The sequence below is a fragment of the Paralichthys olivaceus genome, chromosome 19 (assembly GCF_024713975.1).
Source record: "Paralichthys olivaceus isolate ysfri-2021 chromosome 19, ASM2471397v2, whole genome shotgun sequence".
NCBI lineage: Eukaryota > Metazoa > Chordata > Actinopteri > Pleuronectiformes > Paralichthyidae > Paralichthys > Paralichthys olivaceus.
In genome coordinates this window covers 5,633,669-5,660,243 of record NC_091111.1, presented here as the reverse complement: position 1 = coordinate 5,660,243, position 26,575 = coordinate 5,633,669, and the positions used below count along the sequence as shown (strand labels likewise).

The 26,575-nt window shown below is 40.7% G+C and overlaps 3 protein-coding genes across 7 annotated transcripts in view; 2 read left to right on the top strand and 1 right to left on the bottom strand.

Moving 5' to 3' along the window:
* ches1 (checkpoint suppressor 1) overlaps positions 1–21,011 on the bottom strand; it is a 151,231-nt gene extending 130,220 nt beyond the window's left edge. For 2 of the 3 annotated variants that reach the window (XM_069514841.1, XM_069514844.1), the window contains exons 1-2: positions 20,874–21,011; positions 3,935–4,068 (exon numbers count right to left, since the gene is read on the bottom strand). The gene's annotated coding sequence lies outside the window, so the exon portion shown is untranslated. Of the gene's footprint in view, positions 1–3,934; positions 4,069–15,010; positions 15,093–20,873 lie in introns of those variants that run through there. The other variant, XM_069514842.1, reaches the window with a different exon arrangement.
* kcnk13b (potassium channel, subfamily K, member 13b) lies at positions 1,527–9,482 on the top strand. Its single transcript, XM_020091698.2, has 3 exons — positions 1,527–2,008; positions 6,597–7,384; positions 9,191–9,482. The coding sequence occupies exons 1-3, from the start codon at positions 1,672–1,674 to the stop codon at positions 9,344–9,346; spliced, it is 1,281 nt and encodes a 426-aa protein (XP_019947257.1). The 5' UTR covers positions 1,527–1,671; the 3' UTR covers positions 9,347–9,482.
* psmc1b (proteasome 26S subunit, ATPase 1b) lies at positions 14,421–22,311 on the top strand. Of its 3 annotated transcripts, XM_020091951.2 has the most exons (11): positions 14,421–14,520; positions 15,040–15,093; positions 15,462–15,558; positions 15,933–16,057; positions 16,166–16,351; positions 16,567–16,695; positions 17,164–17,260; positions 18,843–19,032; positions 20,185–20,336; positions 20,939–21,093; positions 21,983–22,311. In XM_020091951.2, exons 1-11 carry the CDS (start codon positions 14,518–14,520, stop codon positions 22,115–22,117), a joined length of 1,323 nt encoding a protein of 440 aa, XP_019947510.1. In that variant the 5' UTR covers positions 14,421–14,517; the 3' UTR covers positions 22,118–22,311. The 3 variants fall into 3 exon arrangements, with proteins under 3 accessions (XP_019947510.1, XP_069370948.1, XP_069370946.1); XM_069514847.1 differs by lacking the exon at positions 14,421–14,520 and having other exon boundaries at positions 15,040–15,158; positions 15,410–15,558; XM_069514845.1 differs by lacking the exon at positions 14,421–14,520 and having other exon boundaries at positions 15,040–15,186; positions 15,410–15,558.
* Positions 22,312–26,575: the final 4,264 nt, after the last annotated feature.

Here is a 26,575-nt window from a genome sequence, read left to right as displayed (position 1 = left end):
GTAGAAATCAGTTTCAGTAGATTATCAGTGTTGTTTGAGCCAGTGTTTCAATGCCATGCACTCTACAGTTCATAGATCACTTGTTGATGGCCTTAAACAGCCTCTAGAGACCCTGAGTCAACATTAAGCTCCAAATAATTGCCAGTGAATATTAATAGTTTGTTGTGTGGTATGGCTCTGGACCGGTCTATTGAATCAGACACAATGCTACAATCAGGCTGTGAGTCATGAACACACATACTATACATGTATACTGTTGACTTCTCTGATGTTTTCTGCATTTATCAGTTGTTCCCTCTTTAATCACTTTAATAACTCCAATAATAACAACTTGTATCCACAATATGTATTAGAATGTCAAAACAATGAGGAACAATTAGTGGGAACAGTCCAAGCTGCTATTCAAAGGAAGGTAGTTGTGCTAGGCAACAATATTCCCAGTTGTGCGACTTAGGAATCAACCTGGAGTCTTTAAAGTCTTCAACACTGTTGATTTAGCAAAAACCCAGGGCACAATCAATCACTGTAATCACATTACTAGACATATTGATACTGTATCTGTCATTATTTGTATTTAATTCCGTTGGACAGTGGAAACAATGAATTCCATATTAACAATGGCGTGTGTATGTTTTTATTTACAAGAATAATTATTAAAATTACTATTAAAATGCTTTTTTGTTGTTGTTTCGGGAAAACTAAGAACTGTATTATTTTCAAAAAGAAGAAAACTATGAATTAACTCTTAAAACGTGATATTCACCAGATAGATGTTAAAATGATGTTAACATGCTGTATGTAAAGACCGAGACAACGCTCTGTCCATGGTGCTGAAATGTCCGTGAATGCGTCATGAGTTTTGTTGAATCCCAACTTTTACAGAAATAGCTTTTCTGTTGTCCCTCTGATCCTGAATAATTTATACTGAGCAGTCGCTGCGTTGTGACATTTGCTCACATCGTCCCCGGGTATGTGCGGGGCCCGGAGAATGAATCCCTCATCAGAGCACGGAAAAGGTCAAGTGTTATTGATCTCAAAATGCAAACACTCGCTGTGTTGTCGGAATCAAACCTTTGAAAGTGTCAGGTCGAACATTTTCCAGGTCAGTTCGGGGCTCGTCGTTAGATACAGTCTGGTGTGATGCCTTTTTACCATCTGCAACAGGTGAACCACGTGTGGAATTGGCAGATTAGTCGAGAAACACCAAACAAGTGGTGATGGATGGGCAGAGAGTGTGAATTCACACTTCTGTGGGTGGTCAATCCACGGTGCGTAAAATGCGCGCACTGGGGTGGAGACTTCTTTGGAGAGGCAGCAGCACAGAGCGCAACAGCTCGACTCCCTGCATCCACAGGTTGCTGCGCGGATCTCTGCACCTCTCTGAGCATCTTGGCAGCCCAGACTGAAGAGTAGACACCAGGTGGAGATGAACTGAGAACTGCCTTTTGCTGAGCGGTTTGGATTGCGCAGACGCTCAGGAGCAGAATGCCAAATCCACAGCCTTTAAGGAGTCCACTTTACACATCCTGGCCAATTCTAATTGCATTGCACAGGACTTTTCTGTCGTAAAAATACACATCTCAACGTTTCTTCTGAGGACTGTGTTTTATTCGAGACCACCATGCCACAGGTCCCTTGCTGCAACTGCGCCGCGGTGACAACAGCGACATAATGGCATGTCGGAACGGCTGCTGCTGCGGTTCGGGTCCGATAAACGAGGATAACGCGAGGTTCCTGCTGCTGGCGTTATTCATCATCATCTATCTCTTCTGTGGCGCCGCGGTGTTCTCCGCGCTGGAGCAGCCGAAGGAGCGAGAGGCGAAGGAGCGTTGGGTGCAGAGGTTCGAGCTTTTCAGCCAGAAGTACAACCTGAGCAAGAAGGACCTCAACAACTTCCTCAGGAACTACGAGGAGGCGAACGTAGCCGGGATCCGTGTGGACACGATCAGACCTCGATGGGACTTCACCGGCGCGTTTTACTTCGTGGGGACTGTGGTGTCAACCATCGGTGAGATGAGGACTTTGGCTTTTAAAAATTGCCCAAAAACTACAACATCTCAGGCAGATATCGTCCCACAAAATATTTTCATTTTAAAATCGATTTGACTTCTATATCTTTGAAGATCAATCGTTGTGTGCATGTTATGCCTGTTGCGTGCACACAGCTTCTTTGTTTCTCCTCCAATCACAGCGTCACAGTCTTCATAATGTTCCATCTATTACAAATGCAGAGCAAACTCTAAACAATGACTCTAATGAGCCAAAATATATATTTATCCTAAATGAAGTGGATTCCTTTCTGATAACTGAGTTTATTTACCTGGCCTTCTGATTGGATGACTGACATGAGCTTCATCCTTCGAATCAATGATTTCTAAACTCAAACTTTGTCACATTTATAAGAAGCATCATATGTCTGCTTATTAATTCAAATGATCCCAGAATTCTTTGGCGCGTAACACCACAAATATATAACTGCATCAGCGAATATTACATATGAGAGCTAGATTCATCATAGCGTCATTAGATGAAGTCATCATTGATGTAGCCTCCTGCACAGAAAATGTATAATATACCAGCTTGCTATTATGAATTCAGCTGATTCTGATCATTTATTTAGTGTCATCAATTTAAGCAGTCTTCTTCAGGCATCTTTTTTGTCTCCGTCTTATCCAACACTCATCTCTCCATTTTTGTGTCCTTAAAAACCCATCACTGCACCCCCCATCGGAGAGAACTGAGTGAACCAGTGATTGGATAAGTATCTCAACAAGTGTGTGCACAGTCAGAACACAGACACATGTCTAGAACTTCCCTGATGTAAGGGAACAATAAAAGACAAGCTTCATTATATACGATTGCTATGTTAACACTCCGCTCAGCTAACTGGCCTGATTAAGATATATCAGTGTTGTGCATAAATTGGTTTACTGTCAAATTGGTTTGTAAGATTGACACAGCAGTCTAGTGTATGTTGGGAACTCACAGTCTGAACACTCCTGCTGCTTGGAAGGGCATGTAATTGCCCCGATTGAATCACCAGTCCAGGAGGATAAAGGTTTTTTTCATTAAACTGAACCACAGTCGAAAATACAAGCATTTGCACTTAAAACACTTCAGAGAGGAAGGTATTGTAGCTGTGTCTCCAGGGGTTGTATTTTGGGATAGACATTCAATCACAGAACCTGAAATTGCTCCTCTTTCTTACACTGTGCATGGCTGATGAAAGAAAAAGACAGTTGTGCTGAGAAAACTGAAAAAACGATATGCTGTTTATTAAATCAACTTTCATTTAGATTTTGGGTCAGTTGTGCAACCATGGTGATGTGTTTTGGTTTTCTCAAGGCAAAATTGTTTGCCTCTAAATTACATCTTCTATAACAGTGGTGTCATTGGTATTGGAAAAAAACATGATTTCCCAGGAACAGAGAAATAATTTTCCTCTGTGGGTTGTGGTATAATGCTGTTTTTCCATTATTCTGGAGAGTTCACTGTTTCTATGTGATATAACACAGAGGATACTGTAAAAGGAAAAAAGCTGAAATTAGAAAACAAAACAGAAGAAGAAAACTTCTGAACAGGCTCACTGAAACAGGGTAGGCAAAGCAAGACATTTCCTGGTGCTCTGACCTTAGACCCATGAACGACTGATTACGTTAGTCCATAGCAAATACAATTTTGTGAGGGGCCCCTTGTAATTCTATGATTGGCTACAGGAGACTGCAATGATGCCATGATTGGAAACCTCTCTCTCGAAGAGCATCATCATTTTAAAGGTTTGGTTGAAGACTAGAAGGTTTAAATGTGTGGCAGGATTTGTATCTGGTATATTTTGGCTTAATCTCTGGATAGTGGGAGGAAGTAGAGAAGCATCGTCCATCTTCATATTCAGTCTATGGATTGGAAACACATGAGGTGATCAGGTCAGACTTACCAGCTGAGGTTGAGGGCTGGTTTGGTTCAATGTTGGGCCCCCCAGTTACATTTTTCCATTGAAACAGTGCTACAGCCAGCCGGCAGATCGCTTAGTATAAAAACCAAGGCTGGAAATGGGGGAACAGCCTGCCTCTGTAAAAAATAACAAAGCCACCATTTAACACAGTATATACAGTTTGTTTCATCCACACAAAAAAACTGACCACAACTAAGTAACCATAACAGGTTGTGCTTGGAATGGGCTTTAAATGTGGTGTTAGGCGGATTATCTCCCTTTCAGACAGAGCCAAGCTAGCTGTTTACCTGTCTCAAATATTTGTGCTAAGATGAGCTAAAAGGCCGCTAGTTTCAGGTCTAACTCATAGACTGCATATGAAGATGGATGACATTTCTACACTTCCCCCCACTATCCAAAACCAAGCTTAAATATTTAAGACATAAATCCTGCCATCTTGCACCAAGGATGTCGGTTGGAGCAAGAGTATGCAAAGAAGCGATTTGGGGATGGAGCTGTGGTATCCAGATACCGTTTCGTCATGTCCCCTCTGCTAACATGGAATAGACCTATACTGCAGCCAGCCACCAAGGGGCGATCAGGTCACTTTGGCTTCACTTTTGGGAGCCATCATTGCATCGGTCATTAAATAAAAATCCACGGTCATACTGTGTGAAGTGGTATCAGTCTTCTTACCTAACTCCCCAGAAGAAAGTGAATAAGCATACTTCCAAAAAGAGACATTTACTGCTTTAAGTTAAGCTGCTTTCAGGGTCACGAAAAAAAAGAATTATTGTTTCTTCGCAGTCTTTGTTCTTTGCTCCACGCAGTCATCCTGGCACAGCACACTATTTCCTCTCCTTTCTTTCATGAACTGTTTATTTTATTAAATAGCTTTAATGACTCATCATCATCGCATTCAACCGGCCTCTTGAAACAAGAAGGGGAGATAAACACACCTATAAAAATCCTGCTCATTTGGCTTTATCGCCATTTCTTAGAGAAAACTCCAGCTCAATTTGCACCTTGAGAACTGATCTGAATGTGGAGGTAATCATACCCTCTGCAAGACGTCTACATGTGGCACAGCGGCAATTAGTCAGGCTGCGGAGTATGTTCTTGATGACATGAGATACAGAAATGTTGGTCTTTGTTTTGCTAAAGAAAAGGGCTCTCATGTCATAAGAGTTTACAGCTGCTATACCTGTAAATAATCAATTAGTCAGCCCCGGCCAAAAAAGATTTCAACACTGTTAATAATGTAATAAATGGAATAGGGAGAGACAGACAGACAGATGGAGCTTCACTGAGCTTTAATTGTTAAATGGGGGATGAAGAGGAGAAAGGCGCTATCAATAGAAAGACTTCTCACTATGAAGACCTTTTCGTTCAGCTGTCTGTTTTTTAATGAGACAAAGAATTCATGCACAAACAACAGTGTCTAAAAAACAGTTAAATGTTTAAGACATTTCTTAAAAATAAAATAAAATGATCAAATAGACAACACATGCAACGGGAGTCTCTCAGTTTCCAAATAACAGTGTAACCCACACACTGGGACTGAGGCAGTGATGTGCTCAGACTGAAAACACCTCAGCTCTTAAAGTGTGTGGAGTGTGAGTGAAAGACAGAGAGGAGAGAGGGACAGTGCATCACGAATTGGCCACACCCGAGGACTGAACTTGTTCTGTGGATATACTTTTCAATTAGAAGCAGAACAGATCACTATTCTCCATCTTCATTAAAGACAGAGCTGTGTGAGGTCTGTTTTGAAGGTGACTTAAAGCAGCTGCAGGCAAATGACCAACCTCATCTCCATAACAAGAATCCATCATGAAGTGTGTCTGTGTACTCGTTTTCTTGTAATGACCAGTAAGACTCATGGGGACTAAAGTCCAGTTCTAATGAGGACATGTAATTTATGAGATCCTGGTTAAAGTCAGGTGTAAGAAGTGGACTGGGATCTGATTAAGGTTTGGCTTAGGTATGACTTAAGGTTAGGTATAAGGTTTTTGGTTGGGCTGTCTACTATGAATGGAAGTCAAGCAGTGTTCTAACAATGATAGCGGTGCAAACCTTTGTGTGTGTGTGTGTGTGTGTATGGTCTGGGTGTTACCCATGTAACACCAAATCTTTTCACACATTATGGAGACTTTTATGGAGAGTGGTGATTATGGTTAAGGAATAAATCTCTGGTAAATCAACGTAAGTCAATATAATGTCCCCTGAAGCCATGGAGAGAGAAAGTGAAGATAATGTACTGTTATTTAAAATGGTAAATGGATTGTATTTATATAGTGTTTTCTAGTCTTGATGATCACTCAAAGCACTTTACAGTAGAGTTTTACCATTCACACACATTCATACATGCGTCTATGTGCAGCACTTTTTCTATCTCACATCACTCTGCCAGCACAGCCATCAGAGGCAATGTAGGGTTCAATATCTTGCCCAAGGACACTTCAGCATGTGAAATGGGATCGAACCACCAACCTTCTGGTTAGTGGAAAACCAACTCTACCTCTTGAACCACAGCTGAATTATTTTATTCTCTCCTCTCATTCAGAAGCACATTACTGAGACATCATTTACTCTTGCTGCTTTTCACTGTCATTCTATCTTGTAGTTTTCCACTTATCAGAGAATATTTTTTGTGTTCACCCAGGGTTTGGAATGACCACTCCTGCTACCATTGGAGGAAAAGTTTTCCTGATGTTCTACGGCCTGCTCGGCTGCGCCGCCACCATCCTCTTCTTCAACCTCTTTCTGGAACGAGTCATCACTGTCATTGCTGTTGTCCTGAAGTCCTGTCACGAACGACGCCATAACAAGGCTATACTTCCGCAAAACGGCCGGCAAGTCTCGGACGAACACAGGGCAGCCGGAACCGCAGGTGGTGGAAGAGGAAAAGGTGAGGATCTGGCTGGCTGGAAGCCTTCAGTCTACTGCGTCATGCTCATTCTAGGAGTGGCAGCCATCTTGGTGTCCTGCTGCGCTTCCTTCATGTACTCAGCAGCCGAGGGCTGGGGCTACCTGGACTCGCTATACTTCTGTTTTGTGGCCTTCAGCACCATCGGGTTTGGAGACATGGTGAGCAGCCAGCGGGTCGTCTACGAGGGCCATGCAACAGTGGCGTATCGGCTGGGCAACTTCTTCTTCATCCTGACTGGCGTCTGCTGCATCTACTCTCTCTTTAACGTCATCTCCATCGTCATCAAGCAGGTCCTCAACTGGTTGCTGAGGAGACTGGAAGCCCCCTGCCGCTGCTGCTTCCCCAGGAGGGGTCACCACCCGCACCGACACCCCAGAAGGAATGTGGTGGCCCCAGGTCACCTGCGCTCCCGCAGAGACCCATCCATTGAGACAGACGCTATGAATGAAAGTGAGACTGACACTGGGCGCAGGATGTCCGGGGAGATGATCTCCATGAGGGATTTCTTAGCAGCCAACAAGGTGAGAGCTGCAGGGCTACAGAAGGATGTGGCTGAATATTTCACATGATTAATATAATCACACGTGTTATTACACGCAGGATAATCAGATAAATACCAAGAGTAATTTGATTTTAAATTGAGTAGCTGACACATCATTTAGTCCAATAACCTTGTTCCCTGTAGTCATACCCACTGCAATTATGACCACCACTTTCAGCCCGCTCTTATTCATCCATGTCATCATACGCTTTAATTAATTTTTTTATTCTCTGTGGCAGATTCCTCATGAGTTATGACATGCATGTGACATATCATATAACAACATGAACATACGTTGTGCCTATTATTATCATTTAAACTGATATTAAATCTACATTGGAATTCTAAAGCTATAGAGTAAATTTCTCTGAATACCAATAACCTTAGTCTGTTGCTACCTCCTCTTCAACAGCCCTGATAGACATTCTGAGGCGTCAGATGTCTGAACATTTCCATAACTGCTCCCCCTATGTTGAGTCGAGAGCTCACACAGGGTTTGAGATGTATTTTCACACCTGATGACCATTCTGGTCCTAAGAGTTTTGAGTGAGAACAGACTGAATGGTGCGATGCCATATAGCAAGGATGTGATAAAACTGATGACAAACCCTTAACACAGACAGTTCACAAACCCAAAACATCGAAGACACATTGATATCAGTGTGACTTTGACTTGCTTTTTATAAGTAACTAAACTAACTGTCAACCTGATGACTTAAAGGGACAGTGTGTAGAATTTAGTGATATCTAGTGTTGAAATTGCATGTTACAGCTGAACACCCCTCACCTCACCCTCTCCTTCCAAACATGAACAAGCTTCCGTTGTCATAAAAACTCAATAAGTGTTTAGTTCGTCCAGTCTGGACAAGGTAATAAACACGGCAGCCTCCGTAGAGGGGACTGCAAACGTTTGCTAATTGGCTTTAAAGACAAAGTACTGCTCATGCTGGTGAGAGTGTTATATAAAAATATTATGCAACATACTAAAGGACTGAACCTAATTTCATCTAGTAATTGTTGAGATCCTCCACTCAAAAATAACAAAGGCAACTCCATGGTGGTGCCAGACTAAAGTCTACATTAATACAGATATTTATTTGAACAAATCAATTCCACGCCATGGAAAAAAATTCTCTGTCGACAGAAGTCAACTTCCATCTTACAAAATATCTCCACCGAGATGAGAACGGTGCTAACCAAATATAGAGAAACCAGTATATAGCTGCCATTGTTGCTGTAGTTTGGTGCATCCTCATAATCCTCAGCAACAGTAGGCATGCATGATGTAAGCTGTGAGAGCATAATTACCCAAACGCAACATTTTACATGTACATGATAAAAGTCTGCACTTTGGAAGGGGTTTGTAAAAATCCCTGTTTAGGTTCAAACACTAAGGAAAAAGTTTGTTTTGCACATTAGGGTGCACAGGGCGTAAAAGACAGTGGATCACCAAAGTCCGTAGGATCTATCCCTCTATTCATAGAAAACAAACCATATGTACCAAAGCGGTGGTCTGTCTCTTTGCTATGAGGAGTGAAAATGAAAAGGGAAGGTTGCTGAGTAAACCAGTATGTGGTTTGTGTCAGTATTTGTTTCGTCTTTGTTCATTAAAAGCGACGCAGCAAGAGGAGAGAAAAAACACCATCTGCTGCCTTTATGTCACACCTGTAAAATCAGATGTACCAGCCACCAACACATTGTCTTCAGTCCTGTTTCACAAAGGCATCACAAGCACAGACAGCAAATATTTCCTCATCTGTTGATCCTCCCCCCCCTCTCGCTGCAGGTGAACCTGGCCATTATGCAGAAGCAGCTCTCGGAGATGGCCATCGGGCACCCCCGCCAGTCCAGCTCCAGTTCACGTCAGAATGGATTCTCAGGAGGGGTGGGCGCCCTTGGCATCATGAACAACCGGCTGGCAGAGACCAGTGTGGACAGATAGAAGAAACAGAACTCATCTTTTCTTTTCATAAGATACAAAAAGCTGGGGGAATAAGGAAGCACAAATTCGCACCAAGGACTGCCTTCCTGAAGAAGAAAAAAAGAGTTGAGTTGAAGACAGAATTTATTACGACAAATTATATCCGTCGAGTAGGCCGACCCCCAGCAGCTCCAGCTTAGTATGAAATCATCTCAGACCCACTCCCCCTCATTCAAGAACATGACTCTATGAATGATGCATGATAGGTTTGCTGAAGTCTCACATCTGGATCAGGCTTAGAGTGCCGGAACGTTCCCCTGTGAGGAATTTAGTTTCCATGGTGATAAAAAAAAAAAACCTGTCCAGATCCTGTGTATCCACGCTTCAAAGACCCTACATGCTACTTCACATAGAACCACAACTTCCAGTCATCTGCAGTACTGTGTCCACAGTGTTACACATAAGCACGGTGTGAAGAAACACAATTCATGGCTAATTTCAGAAACTCATTCACATCATTCGCGATTCACACAAATGCTTCCCAGCCACATTATATCTCGCTCCATAGACACTGACTTAGGCGCTGCTTTCCTTATCGCTACAAGCAGAGACCAAAACCTCCAGAGTGAATATCTTTACAATCCATACAGACCTATCTGAAGCTGAATGAACGGCATGATCTGAAACCTATTATGTGAGACTGCTGTTTACTTGCTGCATCATAGCACAGCTGTGGAAGCAAGGAAAATGCCCTGATGCTGTGTAGGCCTTGAGGTGGCTGGTATTGATATTAATACAGTGAAACAAATAGCTCCAGGTCTCCTTATTTGATTTGAGCTCAGAACTGTAAGGTGAATGTATTTAACATGGTCTGGATCCACAGTAAACACAGTAAAGACAAAGGACAAGAGACAGAAAGATGAATGTTAATAAAAAGCCTATGGAGTTAGTGAATTGAGCGGTACCCAGCTACGAGCAGATATATGGAGCCCCTGTATGGAGACGAATGATTGTCAGTAGCAGGAATCATTGACTGAACTTTATCCTATAAGGTAATTATTTACTGTGAACAAGATTTTTATTGAGTGTGAACAAGTTGATATTGTTTGAACACAAAGATTCATTGCATGCAAACAAGTTATTATCATGTGCGCACAAGAACAATAAAAAGGTTTGATTTGCAGACACTACACTATGCTTGATTTAAGGAGATGTTCTAGTCAAGCTCCTTGTGAACATATGTGAGAGGTTGCTGAAATTACAGCCTGAGAATCCTCCAGGTTGTCCCTCCTCACATGTCATCAGCTGAGCTACAGAGTCTCTCTGTGAGACGTCTCAACAAAATTACAACTTGGCAAAGCAGCTATTTCTGTAGTAGCAGAAAAAAAGATTTCTGTAAGTTATCGGCTGCAAAATCAGTTCACAGCTGAAAATGAGAAGAAGATCCAGATGGTACGCAGCATTAATTAAATATAAGCTGAGTCAAGAAATAAGAAACAAGTCATAATTGCCCCCCCCCCTCCCCCAACACACACACACACACAGCAGCTATCCAATCATATCGTAGCAACAGTAACTAGCAAGACAAACTGGTCAAGCCTTGGATTTCTCTGCATGTTGAAGTGTGTTGCATGGGGCTGTACTCACAGGACAAATCTGCATTCTTTTCAGTTTAATGAGTAATGCATTTTATTTATTCAAAATAAAGAAGTGACAGTCTGAACCCTGTAGTAGGCCTGACCCTTTCCTGTATGCTGTCAGAGAGAGGATACCAGTAGCAGTCCTGCTTTTAATGCATTAGGGGGATTTAACACCAGCAAACCAAGCCATGCATGCAGCAGTAGCATCAGATTTGTAGCTTAGTATCATTATCAATCATCACTTTAAGAAATTCTGTGCTGGAAATGTAAAAATGTCAGCTGGAGGTGGTGTTTTCAATAATCTATTGGATCTAAGGTTAAATGCTCCCTTGATCACATTACATGATTTAAAGCCTTGATTTAAAGATTCCTAGCAGGCTGAATGAAACAGTGACAGCCAATCAGAGAGCAGGATGGGGGTGACAGTGGTATAATGGAAACCCGGAGGAGGAATACACATCAACAAACATGAGAGCATGGATAGCAATGCTTCAAGAGAAATCAAGAAACCAGGGATGCTGAAACCAGACAGTCAGTCAAAGATGGGGGGGCTACAAGAGAATATCTATACAATAACATTATATTGAATACAATGCAACTGAGTTATGATTTTTGCATTAATTTAAATGGTTGAGATATATTTTAATACCAGTTAAAAACATTTGACAATATATAAAAGAACAAATATATGGCCCTAGAGCTATTAAAGAAATGAAGAAATTTGTTTTTAAGAATCTGACCCACTTTTCCCACCACTGAAATCTTTTCAGTTTGTGCCTTACGTTATCACATTTGTGCATCAGATTGTCTACACTGAATATTCTGAAATCAAATCAAATTTTATATAGAAAAGTAGGCCTACTGCTATTTTACTCCAAATGTTACTCTAAAAAATGACATGACAGTTTTTTTTAATTGATATGTTTGGTCGACTTTTTTCCTTGCAGTTGTAGCCCTTTGCCAATAGGGGGTGCTGCAGCCCCTTCAGCACCAATACGTCCATGCATCCTTGCAAGAAATTTGGCAAAATTAGTTTAGAGACCAGACTTACAAGTCAGGGGGTTCTCCTGGTGAAAGACTGTGCAGTTTATAACCCCGTTGCCAATCCTTCTTGTAGTATGAACTTACAACGACTGCAAGACTCCCGATCACATAACAGCGAGTTGTGTAGTGTCACCTGCATGGGGATCTCATAACTTCGAAAGTGGTGTAGTCTGAACTTGACTTTAGTTAGCCAGTTTATTGCAACTGATGAAATATAATATCTGCCGGCAAAAGTGATTTTAATCAGAAAGAAGCTCACCGGGTAGAAATGTGAAGCCTGTTTGTCGGACGTCAAGGACCCATTACTTCAACAATGGCTAAGAATTTTGAGGAATCAAATAACCATTATGATCAAAAAACTGTAAATGAGCAGGGTAAGAACAGAAAGCTTGACAAAAATATGTACTCAAAATTACTAAAGAGAGCAGGGCTGGGAGAGTGATCAGTTCAGCAGCTTTGGTGTATTAGAAAATTGAATTTCAAATAAAAAAAACTCTGCAGTGTGTGTATTTGCAATAATCTTTTAAGTTTATCATGTATTTTATTACATTTTATGTGCGAGCTTACTTGACTTGATGTATTTGACCTTCTTGGTACTCTCATCAGTCAATAACAACACTGAGGAGCCACCCACATTTTCAGCAGGTCGGCTCATTAACAGTTTAGAAGGAGAAGAAAACGTGGACATGAACAAATCCCTGAATACCAATATCCAATATCACACACAGAATATTGACAGAGACAGAAATACATTGAATCCAAAAGCCTTCACTCTTTGCTATGGAGACAATCTCACTCTCTCACACATTATATGACACACAAACTAGAGACATGTTGTCTTGCCATTGCCAATGCATGCTGCACACACACACACAGAGACACACACAAACGCACACACACACACACACACACACACACACACACACACACACACACACTGAAGTGTACACACAAAAGATAGCTAAATAGAGAATCAGACACCATGTCAGAGAAGTTGAGCCTACACAGATAATAATAGCTTTGAACAAATGATTGTGTGTTCCAATCTGTTTGCATTTCCATGTGTGGACAAATACAGTACGTGTGTGTTTTAGAAGTGAGACTTGCACGGATGCACAAATACAAAGAAGATTTGTTGTGAGTCACGACGACTCAGACAATTATTGATGCCGCTGTCGTATCTACTGGACTGGAAATGATTTGAAATTTACTCTAATGGAACAATCGTGTGGGATCTTGAAAATAAAGTAAAGTGAATTTCTTTTCCTTATTGGGGGGGTGGGATTGATTTATGTTCTATTAATATTATATACATTAAATTACAAATATTAATGCAATACTATACTTACATTAGACACTATGCATGTTTTAATTCTGTTAAGATCAGTGGTTGTCAAACTACTTCCATATGTCATCATGCTCCACCAGAGGGAATAGCTACACAAACTGTGGCACCCCATCACAATAGCTAATTACCTTAATGACTTAATTAGCATGGGAGGAATGCGTTGTCAGTGTTGTGTGCATAATTATTGATTTATCACATGCAAGAGTTTGACAAGCGAGGTTAAATAAGCAAGTGAGCCAATTAAACAGTCTGTGTGATCACCAAGGCTGTGAAACCCAGATGGCACGTAGTGCTAGTCAACCATATGTAGAGCAATGAATGCATTAAGAAAAACAGTATCATGTCTGCAGCTTTATTGCATCGTTTTCACTGTTGCGCACCCACATCACGACCTTTTGCAGTGCTGAGAAAGCTGTCCTTAAAGTCATCCGTCAAAGTTGACCTTTTGTCTTACGTTTGTGTCATTCAGAAAACTCCTCTGTTGTCTGTCTATGACAATAAACTCTTATTTAAAATACAGTCTGTCTTTCTACCTGCTCTGATGACCTGTATCACTGTGCAATAAAGCACAGTTACCCATGACAACACACGACATGTGATGCTCAATGAAATGTGTTCAATAAACTTGAAGGAAAACTTTGACCATCTCAAAATACGGTGACGTCTGTACATATAGAGACAACTGTAGAAGATCAACTGCAGATCAGGGCATGAAGGTATGATATGATCACATTATACATCAATCCACTAAATTACAGTTTAGAAGAGAATAGAGATGCTCTGTTTGAAATATTGCAATTTGATTAAGTTTTATTTTAATGAGCATAAACGTTTGTGTCTATACTGTTTCTTTCAACAATGTATGGTCCAAATATTACATTTATTACAACTATACAACTATTTAAATTTTAATTCAAGATAGTGTCTAATGTTTGCATTAAAATCTCAGAATTACAGAATGATAATTTAAATATGCTTACTAAAGTATTTGATTGTGAGCACTGTTTTTCACAGCATTGTATAAAATACCACTTTCAGGCGTGTCCTAGTGGTGAATTGTTCCAATGACAGAAACGCTTTCTTATACAGTCAGCGTCTGAGAGATTTTGTCCCCCAGTGTTGCCGTACCCTCTGACGTCACACAGGAACGACAAGTCACTATGGTAAGTGAGCAAGCAATTTTCCCTGCGGTTCCTATTTATGAAAGTAAAACGCTATTATTCGCTAAGGTAACATTACACAGAGCTTTACATGTTAACTCAAGTGCTGCTGAGCCGTTTCAGATGATCTCATTTTTTATTTCTGTTTTAAAAACTGAATTAAAAGAAAGAAAGTTTCCACTAGCTGAATGCTAACGACATTAGCTTTTCACGGTTAGCAGCAGTCGTTAACCTGGCTGCTTATAGCGAAGTCATTCATTGTGTAGATATGGCTTACACACTTATTGTTAATATACAACATATATAACTGGAGGGCGGTGTGTTTGTTACGATTAGTCTTTCAATTCAAACAAGATGACGCGTTGAAGTACGAGCCGGCAGGCACGACGACGTCAGCTAACTCTGTTGTAAACATCGTAGCCAATGAGTTGCCGGACACGAATCCACAGTCTGTACCGATTAAAATAATCTGCTCGGTTCTTTATCTACTCACTTTTCATAACATGTCCGGAACTCTCCTAGGGTCAAAGCCAGAGTGGAGGCCACGGTCCAGGAGGAGGCAAGAAGGATGACAAGGTGAGAATGACATAGCTTCTGCTAGCTGATGTCTGAACCTGCTAGCCTAACACTGATATTATCAAGTATCACTTATAATTCAGATACATTTATGTAGCAACGAAGCAGCCTTGTTTGATGCACCTCGTAGTAAATCCATCATATTTATCCAAATCATTTCTTCAATGTTTTATGCCTCTATACATAAAGCATAACAAAGGTGACCGTGGCATGTGCAAGCAAATGTGAGATCTTGTGTGGTTGTTTGTGTAAAGGTAACATAGTACTTTCTAAATTACGTTTTTTGTTGAATTTTTGTTAAGTGTAAACATGTTAGTGGACGTGTTACTGACTCTCACATGTTTCATTGCACTGTGTGCCAACTGAAGGATAAGAAAAAGAAGTATGAGCCTCCAATTCCCACCAGAGTTGGTAAGAGAAAGAAGAAGACCAAGGGACCAGATGCTGCCAGCAAACTACCACTGGGTAAGAAACTGAAAACACAAATATTTTATCTGTCTCTGGTTTAGCGTCTGTTTTCTTTGGTCCATTTATGGGAAGTGTTGAATTCTCAGTTATACTGCTCATACACTTGTTTTCCCTGGATCACAAATCTGTAACATGCTATTTTATTTACTGTCACTATGGTTCTTTAGACATCTGCAGTCAACAGTGATGATATAATATTTATAAGAATAGTGGATACAACAGAGGAAACTCCTTACATGACAGAGAAACTAAGAAGAATTGATGACATTAACCCTCAAATTCAAGCCGAAAAAGAACAAAGTTGTTGTTGCAGTATCAAATTGGTGTTGAAATATTTTCTTAATGTAAGGTTTACATATGCTGTCTTTTAGTCACCCCTCACACTCAATGCCGCCTGAAGCTGCTGAAACAGGAGCGTATCAAAGACTACCTACTGATGGAGGAGGAGTTCATCAGGAACCAGGAGCAGATGAAACCCCTGGAAGAGAAGCAGGAGGTTAGCCTTTGTGGCCTCAGTACTGCATATTATTTGGTGCTACCTATTTTGGGTCAAACACAGGGAAAGTATTTATTAACTTCTTGCGTTTTTTCTTTTTTCTTACAGGAGGAGAGGTCAAAGGTGGATGACCTGAGAGGGACACCCATGTCTGTCGGCACCCTGGAGGAAATCATCGATGACAACCACGCAATTGTTTCCACCTCAGTAGGATCAGAGCATTACGTCAGTATCCTGTCTTTTGTGGATAAAGATTTGTTGGAGCCGGGCTGCTCTGTCCTGCTCAACCACAAGGTCAGTCAATCGTAATGCTTTTTTTGGGATCAACTCTATCTACTTATAATTCAAGATATTATGCATAAATCTTTTTCTGGCTTCTTGATATTTGGTATTTTTCATTTAACTACCAGCTGTACTTAAACTTAAAATCTATCAGACTAACCAGCACCTTTCTAATTAATGTAAAATAATTTTATTTGATTGTCATTGTGTATCCTGTATATGTTTAGGTTCATGCTGTGATTGGGGTGCTGATGGACGACACCGATCCCCTGGTAACAGTCATGAAGGTGGAGAAGGCCCCACAAGAAACGTATGCTGACATTGGAGGACTGGACAATCAGATCCAGGAGATCAAGGTACAGTTTATCACACATAGACCTCAGTTTGCTTAAAGAGACTAATAGGTCTTACAAGTTTGAGCCTTTATGACTTCAGTTCAATATGATATGAAACCAAGGAAACCAAGAGTAGATGATTTGAAGCCAGAAAACGCTACCATATATTTTTCAAATGTATTTTCAATTATTTAATATATATTTGATATATGACTTATAAAGTTATTAACAGACCACTTAGAATTTGATTTAAAACTATGGTTTGTGTTTGTAGTTTAAGGAGCCTATGGAATGTGAGTTTTTAGCATCCTTTTAAATTTATTACGTGCCCACAGTGTGACATCTAATAAACGTGGTTACGAAATTAAGTTTGAATCATGTGGACTGGACGGACAGCTATTCAAGTTAACATAATTGCTGGCTGATATTAGTTGAACATGATAACTAAATGCTGAGGCTGACTGTGTAGTTTTCTGTTGTTTCTTATAGGAGTCAGTGGAGCTGCCTCTTACACATCCAGAGTATTATGAAGAGATGGGCATTAAGCCTCCCAAAGGCGTCATCCTATATGGACCACCTGGCACAGGTAAGAAGCTAATATCCTTCCAACCTTCATCACCAACTCTGCCTTACACCATCTTGTACACCAGCAAAATAATGGTTTCAAGCCATTTTAAGTCAAATTCCAACAATTCATTTGAAAAACATCAACTCATCATAGATACTAGTTTTACACCTGTTACTATGAAGCACTGTGCTACAAACAACATGGTACCACACTGATACAAATGTACATATGTTGCCTAACTAAATTTTCAGTCCGTGACATTGGTATAATTTCAAGTGCAATCCAGGCTGCTGTTACGCACAATGGCCATCACTGAAATCGGGCCATTAGGGACCTTTTTAAAGGGCACCAGCACAACAGGTTAGAGACTATCACAAGCCTCCTGCAGCCTCTCAGTGCTCCACAGTCTTTGTTTGCAGTTGAAATGATAGAAAATAATTTCAGCTATTGTTAAAATAAATAAATATGGTCATTCTTGTGTGGGTAGTTGTAGCAAAGCAGCAAACACATCAATGCAAAGCTGTGGGAGGGTTGTGCACAAAGAGGGACTTTCTGAAAGAGTCATTAAAAGGAAATCGTACCAGTGACCTGTCTCAAAAGTCAACATTAGCAGTTTGGAAAGCAACATCTGGATGAAGCCTAAGTTACTTAGTTACCTAGTTACCTATCGGTCAAGCATAACTGTAGCTTAACCCAGAGAATGTTTGGAAACAAGTGTTGTGGACAGATGAAGTCCAAACTGAGATCTCTGACCACACCCACCAAAGATGTGTACAGAAAATAAAGATGCAACATTTAATGAAAAGAGCAACTTTCCTGGTGCTGAGCAGCCAGTGGCTTGGTGCAGGAATAAAGTGAAGAACAGATACTACTGGAGTAAATATCGGCTAACGTCAGTTAGACTGTTGACAAAGTTGCCTTTCTCAAACCACCCTTGTACCCTCTCACTACCCACTTCCAATTCAAACACTTCATCCACTCTGCACACAGGGAGCATCCCTGACATTAACAAAAACCAAGCAGCTTATTAACATCAGAGTTATAGACAAAAAGTAATGCCACCAAAGAGACTTGGGAGTGATTTCAGCAGTTATTAAATTTCAGGTTTCCATCAAGTGAGAGTCAATTCAGACATAAAAGATTAGAATCATTTGTGTTATTATCTCAAGCACATTGTGTCCGTACATAAAGATCAGATCACATTTTATGACCCTATAAATCAAAGGGGGTGCTTTCTGTTATTCCACTGTGCATGAAAGAAATTATCATGGAAAACAGCCAGAGTACAGGTCTGTCTTTTCAAAAGTTTCAAGAAATTACATTTTGTTCAGCAGCTCTTCACTGTAGCCCTGAATTGAAGATGTCCCTATTGAAATCTCTCTGGTCACAAATTGATTCCATTTAAAAAAAACTTAAATCTAGTCACTGAATTGTTACGGTTTCCTACTAAAAATCATAGACGTTCACACAGGCATCAGACTGATAGAATAATAAACAGCAGAGTGTCAAGGATGTGGAAGTTGTCTGTGGGAATTAAGTGTTCCTACTTAGAAATGTGGACATGTGTTGACTGAGTTTGCTTCTGTCATGTGTCTGCTAGGTAAAACACTGCTCGCCAAGGCCGTGGCTAATCAGACATCAGCCACGTTTCTGCGCGTGGTGGGCTCAGAGCTGATCCAGAAGTACCTGGGAGATGGACCCAAGCTGGTCCGAGAGCTCTTCAGGGTGGCAGAGGAACATGCCCCCTCCATCGTCTTCATCGACGAGATCGACGCCATCGGCACCAAGAGGTACACAGAAGGATACTTATTAAAAAAACTGAGATGTGCTATGCAGGATTAGGGAGTGTGACAATTGGCTGTCTGAATATAATACAAATTTGCAGTTGTAAGAGAATATGGGAATTTCAACAAAAAAACTGAGACCCCTTCTCCCGCTGTCATCTGAGCACTTCCTGTGTCAGATAAGAAAGCGCAGACACTGGCTGGGGATTTATTAATGATTTTCAGCAACTTTGCAATTGCAAAAACATGACACTAACCACCAGCAAAAACAAGCTTATGTTAGCCAAGCTGCTTCATCACAGTACTATGACAGCTGCAGCTGGCTGGGCTACTTCTCTGTGATGCAGACAAGTGGCTAACTCATGCTAGACAGTAGAACATGACAACAACAACACACCTGTGCTAGCACAGACTTAAAAAAATATCAGACAAACAGCCAACATGACTGTCTGGGTACTTCATGACTTTTAAATAAAGCAATGCTAACCAGTAGCCTTCACCAGAAATAAGCTAGACTGCATTGTTCCAGTAGAAAAACGTGACTGTTTTTTTCTAATATCTGCCTCATGACAGTTTGAGGAAATATTACAATGTTATTTTTTGAGCACCTGTAATAGTTATGGTTGATTAACCATCGCAGGTTTTTCTTCCTCATCTAACTGAAATTGTGTTTTTCTTTTTCTGATTTTGAAGTGATGCAGGCTTATTAAACTGCACCGTTTACTGGTATTATTCATCAAATTTCCATATGCACATCAATATTCAGGCAGTTTGTTTTACAGGTGCAGGTGATGTTATACAGAAGCTGTACCTATTTTCTACTTTTTCATAGGAAAATATGAGTTGTTGGAACAGATGGTGTCAGTTTACAAATTCAAAGCTTCATTTGTCTGTTTTTCTTTGTCAGAAGTGTAAGACAGTAGCGTTGTTAGACAGCATATTGGCTGGTGTAAATGAATGAGCCTGTCCATGTCTTTGGTTGGATATTGACTGACTTAAATAATAAATGAGCTTGTGGCTCACATGGAGTAGACTCAGTTAAGAGAGTCTGTGATAACAAGACCGCATGACGGACAAGCTCGATGTCTTTGGAGTCAGAAGACCAAGGCCGAGTCAGTGGATTCCATGAATGTTTAAGCATGACTGTGTGTTGTGCAGGTACGACTCCAACTCTGGAGGCGAGCGGGAGATCCAGAGGACCATGCTCGAGCTGCTCAACCAGCTTGACGGCTTCGACTCGCGTGGAGACGTGAAAGTTATCATGGCCACCAACCGGATAGAGACCCTGGATCCAGCACTCATCAGACCTGGTCAGTAGAACACTGATCGGTTGTGTGGGCCCAGTCACACATAAACGAATGCAGGCAAATGATCACAAGTCAAAGCTCACCAAACTTTAACTCCATGTGAAGCCATTCTGAAGATTAGCTTTGTCATAGGACGTGAATGTTTTATTTGCCCCCTCGCTTGCACCGAGTGGAAGAGAACAGGAGGTGAAGGTTCACCTCTGCTGCATTCGATTATGTGTGACCGTCCCTTGACTCTGCCTATTATTCGTCCCTGAGGGCTTTCGGCTCACGCATCTACAGTATCACTGACTGGCATTTTGGAATTGCTGAGTCATGGTAGGAAGTAGAAATGGTATTGGGGTAGAGAGGTTATTTCAATACAAGAAATTAATTTACACAATAGTGCAAAAGTCTTCCTTATTATTCCTGAAGAATTCACATTTTTTCTCTGATTTTGCCAATTTGAAAACCCTCCTCACTACATATTAATATTAATTCATTCATCGACTCCCACTGATGGGTGAAAATGTCCAGAGTAAAAATTAGAATTGTCCAAACCTCTTCATAGAACCGGTTTGCACAGGGTCAAGTCACATCGTTGTTCCCTCTCTCCTCCTCCTCAGGGAGAATCGACCGTAAGATCGAGTTTCCACTGCCGGACGAGAAGACCAAGAGGAGGATCTTCCAGATCCACACCAGCCGCATGACAGTCGCAGATGATGTCACCCTTGATGACCTCATCCTGGCTAAGGATGACCTATCAGGAGCAGACATCAAGGTGAGCACAAGAATGCCGATTCTTAACTGCAAAAATTGATTTTTCATCCACTCTTCATAGCCATAATCCCAAAGCTACAAGCCCCTCCCACTTATTGACCACAGAAATAGTAGAAAGGAGCCTACACATACTAGTTAGACCAAAAGAAAGATATTTTCCAATCAGAGTATTTTCCCAGTGTTCTATGAGGTATATTGTCTTTATATCAAAGTGCATTAATCAGTATGGTCGGTGTTTTAGCTGGAGATGCTTTCTGTTTCCTTACTTTTCCTCTGTTGTGCTTCTGTGACAGTGGGTTTAAAGTGTTTTCAGTGAGCGACTACTCTTAACTTCAAGTGTCCATTCATAGAGGGAAAATAGATCTTCACCTCTCACTGACTTACCTCTGCCGCCCTCATGTGGAATGTTGTAGAACTACACTTTAAGTGAGCTCTGAGTGTTTCCTGATGCTTAAATGGAAACTCGGATGTAGTTTGTTAAACATAAATGATGAAGGCTTTGAGCAGGATTCTCAGTGTTAAAGAACTTGAAAGCTTACACTTATATTAATAAAGTGAAAACCACACAGGCTGATTTGATTAACCCTGAAGGAAATTCTTGTGCCAGGTTGCTTCAGATTAGAGTAACACAAATATAATGAACTACAGAGAATAAAAGTAGGAGTATTAAGTCTAAAACATTTAAGTGAAAATAAAGAGTATACTCTACACTGTTCAAATACAACATTGTTAATTAAATCAATGTTCCTACAAATCAAATTATAGTTTTTTTTATGTTTAGCTCGCAAAAAAAGTTAGAAGACTTAATGACACAAACAGAAGCATTACTATTGCTGTTTCTTATTGTTTGATCGTGACACTTAGTCCTCTCCCCTCTGTGCTTCCCCAAGGCCATCTGCACAGAAGCCGGCCTCATGGCTTTGCGAGAGCGCCGCATGAAAGTCACCAACGAGGACTTCAAGAAATCCAAGGAGAACGTCCTGTACAAGAAGCAGGAGGGAACACCAGAGGGGCTTTACCTCTAACTTTCAAACTTTTATGTTTCTCTCACCTCACCCCACCTCTATCGCTGTGTGAAAGAGAGCAGACGGCTGTTGAGCTGTTTGTCTTCCCCAGAGAGAGTTTTGATATATTTTGTGCATGTTGTGTCTGCTTTATCCCACTCTCCTGTTACCGTTATTTGTTAAGACAATAAATAAAATGACAAGCGAAAAAGAAAGTGTCAGACGATGGCAGGTTTGTCATCACTTTTGCCCTTTTTTCATTTACACAAGCGTCTTGGCTGGCAGCGCCCTCTAAAACCTTGTTTGTTCAGAAGCAGCATCTGTCGACGGCAGCTCTATATTAGATTCTAGTATATTGACTTCATCTCCGCGCTGTAATATCTTGAGATAATTAATCACATGAATTATTCAATTAGTTCGGTCTCTGTGTTGTCGCCCTCAGTGTCACAAACAAAATCAATCATATCAATATGCAAAGTCATGTTCGTCGTCGTCTCAGGCCACAGGCGAGATGAAGGCCTGAAGGAATCGCCAGTTGCCTCCTTTTAAAAGAAATTCACTGATTACTGTAATAATCCGTATGACTCCCACACAAAGCACAGATACACATAATTAAATCTCAGGGTTGCACAATGAGATGTAACGCCCTGACTGTAGCATTTTACTCTGACATTTCCTCCAGGAGTTGCATAATGTCAATGCACTAATGTTTCACTCTTATGTGAGTAAAGGGAAATGTTCCTCAGCAGTGCGGATACATCAGAGTGAGTTTTAGTGAATGTTTGTGTTTCTGCACATGTAAATACACATCTGCAGAAAGGGGCCGAGTGCGATTTGATTTCACCGTCTTCTATTCAAATCAGCCTTGTAAGTCATTACAGCCTGGTTAAGTAAATCCAGCTAAGCTGCCTCTGCTGCAGTCTGACATGTGGGGAACAGCGGCGCTGATTTAATTCCTCTTGATGTGGAGCCATGTGTAACTCAGTGCTCAGCAGAAAGTGGCCCCATGCAGCAGGCATCCAACCACTTTGCAGGGCCGTCTTTGGGCTCGAGTGAGAACTGAGCTGCTGCTGCTGCTGTGCTGCAGCCCCCTCCTCACAAACACTCCTTATTAAATCAGTCACGCATTTCAGATGCAGCTCATACATCACAGCGCATTCAGCAAATGAAAGAGAGAGAAAAAAAAAAAACATTTAAATCAAGCGTGGCGTGTTGGGCCAGAGAGGCTGGGAGGGTTAGAAGAAGAGGAGTGTGCGTTCTAATGAGGCATTTGCCCTGTCAGCTTAAGGCAAACTCTGGGTTGGGTATTTCTAAAACGCCCCCATGAGCGCTCAGACACTGATGGAGGATGATACGACGAGGCTGACCACGGTGCTGGCATTCTCTTAAATGCCACATTCACATTATCGGTCAGTCAGTGAGTGCACGGGTTGTGTTCTAATAGATGTAGCTCTGAATAAAAGCAAATGAAAAGCCTTGTCGTGAATGGATAACGGATCAATTCTGTACCTGCATTATGAGCTTATCAGATACCTCCGTCTACTTCCCTCATCCTTCTTAAAGACAGCAGGAGGTTTAGGAAAAGCGAGTGAAACGTATATCTGCTTATGTAAGAGCTGTTCCTCCTGTTAAACAGGGCAAAAGCACCGAACAAATTCAGGAAGAAGCTCCGATTAGTTCCGGTAGATTAACAAATGAAACAGCTCAGCTTGAGTTAGAGTTAGTTGACCTGACGAGAGGACGGCAAACAGCCTGGTCTATGAACGGCAAGTGTTTTTTTTTTTTTCATATTGTGCTTGAATAAACATCAGGAAGATCTTTAAAGAGTTAAAATATTAAAATGATCAATTCATGTTTTTCTTTGTGTTCGGGCCCTAGCCAGGTGCTATTGGGTTCACCAGTAAACTATGATCATGTGGTTATGTAATTGAAACAAAGTGAGTATATTCAGGATTGGTATATCAGCACATGCAGTAAATGTATATAAATAAAACAGGTAAGTGAATAAAATAACAGTCTGCTATTAGTATGTAATGTAATCAGCAGGCTAATCAATACATGTTGATAATGAATCCAGTGGCTGTACAGACCAGATTCACTGAAGCACTGGGTTTGCGTTATTGAATATTTACTTTAATATCCATTGCCACATGTATAGTCTTATATATACTGTTAGAGAACAGTGATACATTTCACAGACTCCACTCTGCACATAACACACTATCGCTTTGTGAGGCCTTTCTTCACTCTGTTCATACGTTAACAAAAACCATCTATATTTCTCAAACTAGAGACAGCACTAGCACATACCACTGATTTAAATATATAGTCTTGATTCACTGTATATGAAACATGTACATAGTTTTACTGTGTCATCTTTTTACTCCACCTGCTGTAAACTACTCTTCATGATTTCAACACTATGTCCACTGAGAGGTGCCTTTATCTCACACACACACACACACACACACACACACACACACACACACACACACACACACACACAGTTGTGTTAATAGTGTAGTGTATATAGAGTATATAGTAGGCATATATATATGTATGTATATATGTGGATATATGTTTTTTTACATTTATATATCTATACTTATATACATACATACATTATATTATACATGCACATATATATGTTAAATATATGTGCATGTATATCTGTTTTAGATACATATAGACATACATACATATAATACACACACACACACACACACACACACACGTTTCTATATACGTATGTATACATATACATGTATGAATACTTTTTGTTTGGAGCTGATACATATATATTCATATGGACACATACAATTTAGTATTGATGTATATGTGTATATACATTTACTACACAGTATATTGTGCATGTAATTAATCTCTAATATCTACATGAATATATATATATATACTTATATATGTATTTCCTGCGTCGTCACTGTCCCTCCCTCAGCTCAGTGTTGTATAGATTCATATAACGGTGTGATATAGAACATATATAGGGCTGCAGCTGTGTGTCTGTATGAACGTACAGTAACACCGCTGTGCTCCACACTTGATTTGACGCAGGCCGACCACACTTCACAGCAGCCAATCGTAAATCTGCGCACTTCCCATGCAGAGCCTATCAAACATTTCCCCGCACCAATGAGAACGTGTGGCCTTTTCCCCTCCGTCTCCATCAAACACATGCAAATAAACACAAACACGCACACCGCACAAAACACGCGGCGTTTAAAGCGACGCTGGTTTGAACATGACCGTATTTATATTTATTATATTCCCATCAAGTGCCACTGCCTGGTGCAATGCAGGTCCCGTGTAGCCAATCAGCGCGGCCGACACATGGAGGATAATATTGCAGGTCTGCAGCGACCAATCAGAGACGAGCTCACACACCGGCACCGCAAACTCTCCAGTGTCAACCAGGCTGCTTCCTATACTAGAGATATCCTTCCGCGGCCGAAAACTAGTTCTCTGTACTGGGAGAAGCTGACTGTCTCTCTGGACTCATAATAAATCAGGCAGATAGGAGACAGCTGCAGAATGCACCACTGGAGACTGAAGATGTTTCTAATCTTTATATTACTGAAGTTCACACAATCGTCTGCCTCCTTTAGAAGATAAGTTTCATTCAAGCCTGTAAGTTGGATCACTCAAAACTGCTTCACAAAGCGAAATAATTACAAATAAATCAGTAACATGACAATGACTGAGTGTAATGTTAGACTCACTAATATGGCAACAAATTGCAACTTTATTTTGGACCTATGTCCTAATGTTGTCTTTATATTAGTAATAACAATATTTGTCTAATGTCCACAATTGTGAACCCGGATAACTTTGTAAGTTATTGATTAAATTTGCCACAATAGATTTGATCCTTGTATTATAATGATAAAAACTTGATATACTATAGTATAATAGCACAAATGGAGGAAAAAATACTTTAAATATTTCCAGTTGTACAGATTGATTTCTAAAATAATAAAAAAAGATCAAATCCAGACAAACAGTACCCTGGTCATTGACACATGGGATTATCTTCTTGGCAAGAAACGTTATGACAAAGTTGATGATCATTTCAGGGGTTTTTGCACACTTAAAGTTAATTATAGTGAAAATGCAAACCATAATACATTAACTTTGGACCTAAAAGCTCTACCTACCAAACCAGTTATGTCGGCCTGCGATGTTTTGCGCACGATAAACTACATCAAAACAGAACATGTCGTCCAAAAAGCACCAATAGGGAATAATGGTTCATCTGGAAACATACATGTGACACATGTATCACACTGTGTTTATTTACATCCACTGATGTAGTGATGCTCCATAGATCTGCATGTGCATCAGCATCTCACAAATGAACCCTGGTCCTAATAATCAACTGAACGTGCACTGCATCCTCTTCATCGTGCAGTGGAACGTGAGTGTGAGGATGCTCTCCGTGCACTGCAGGAGTTCGAGCCCCGG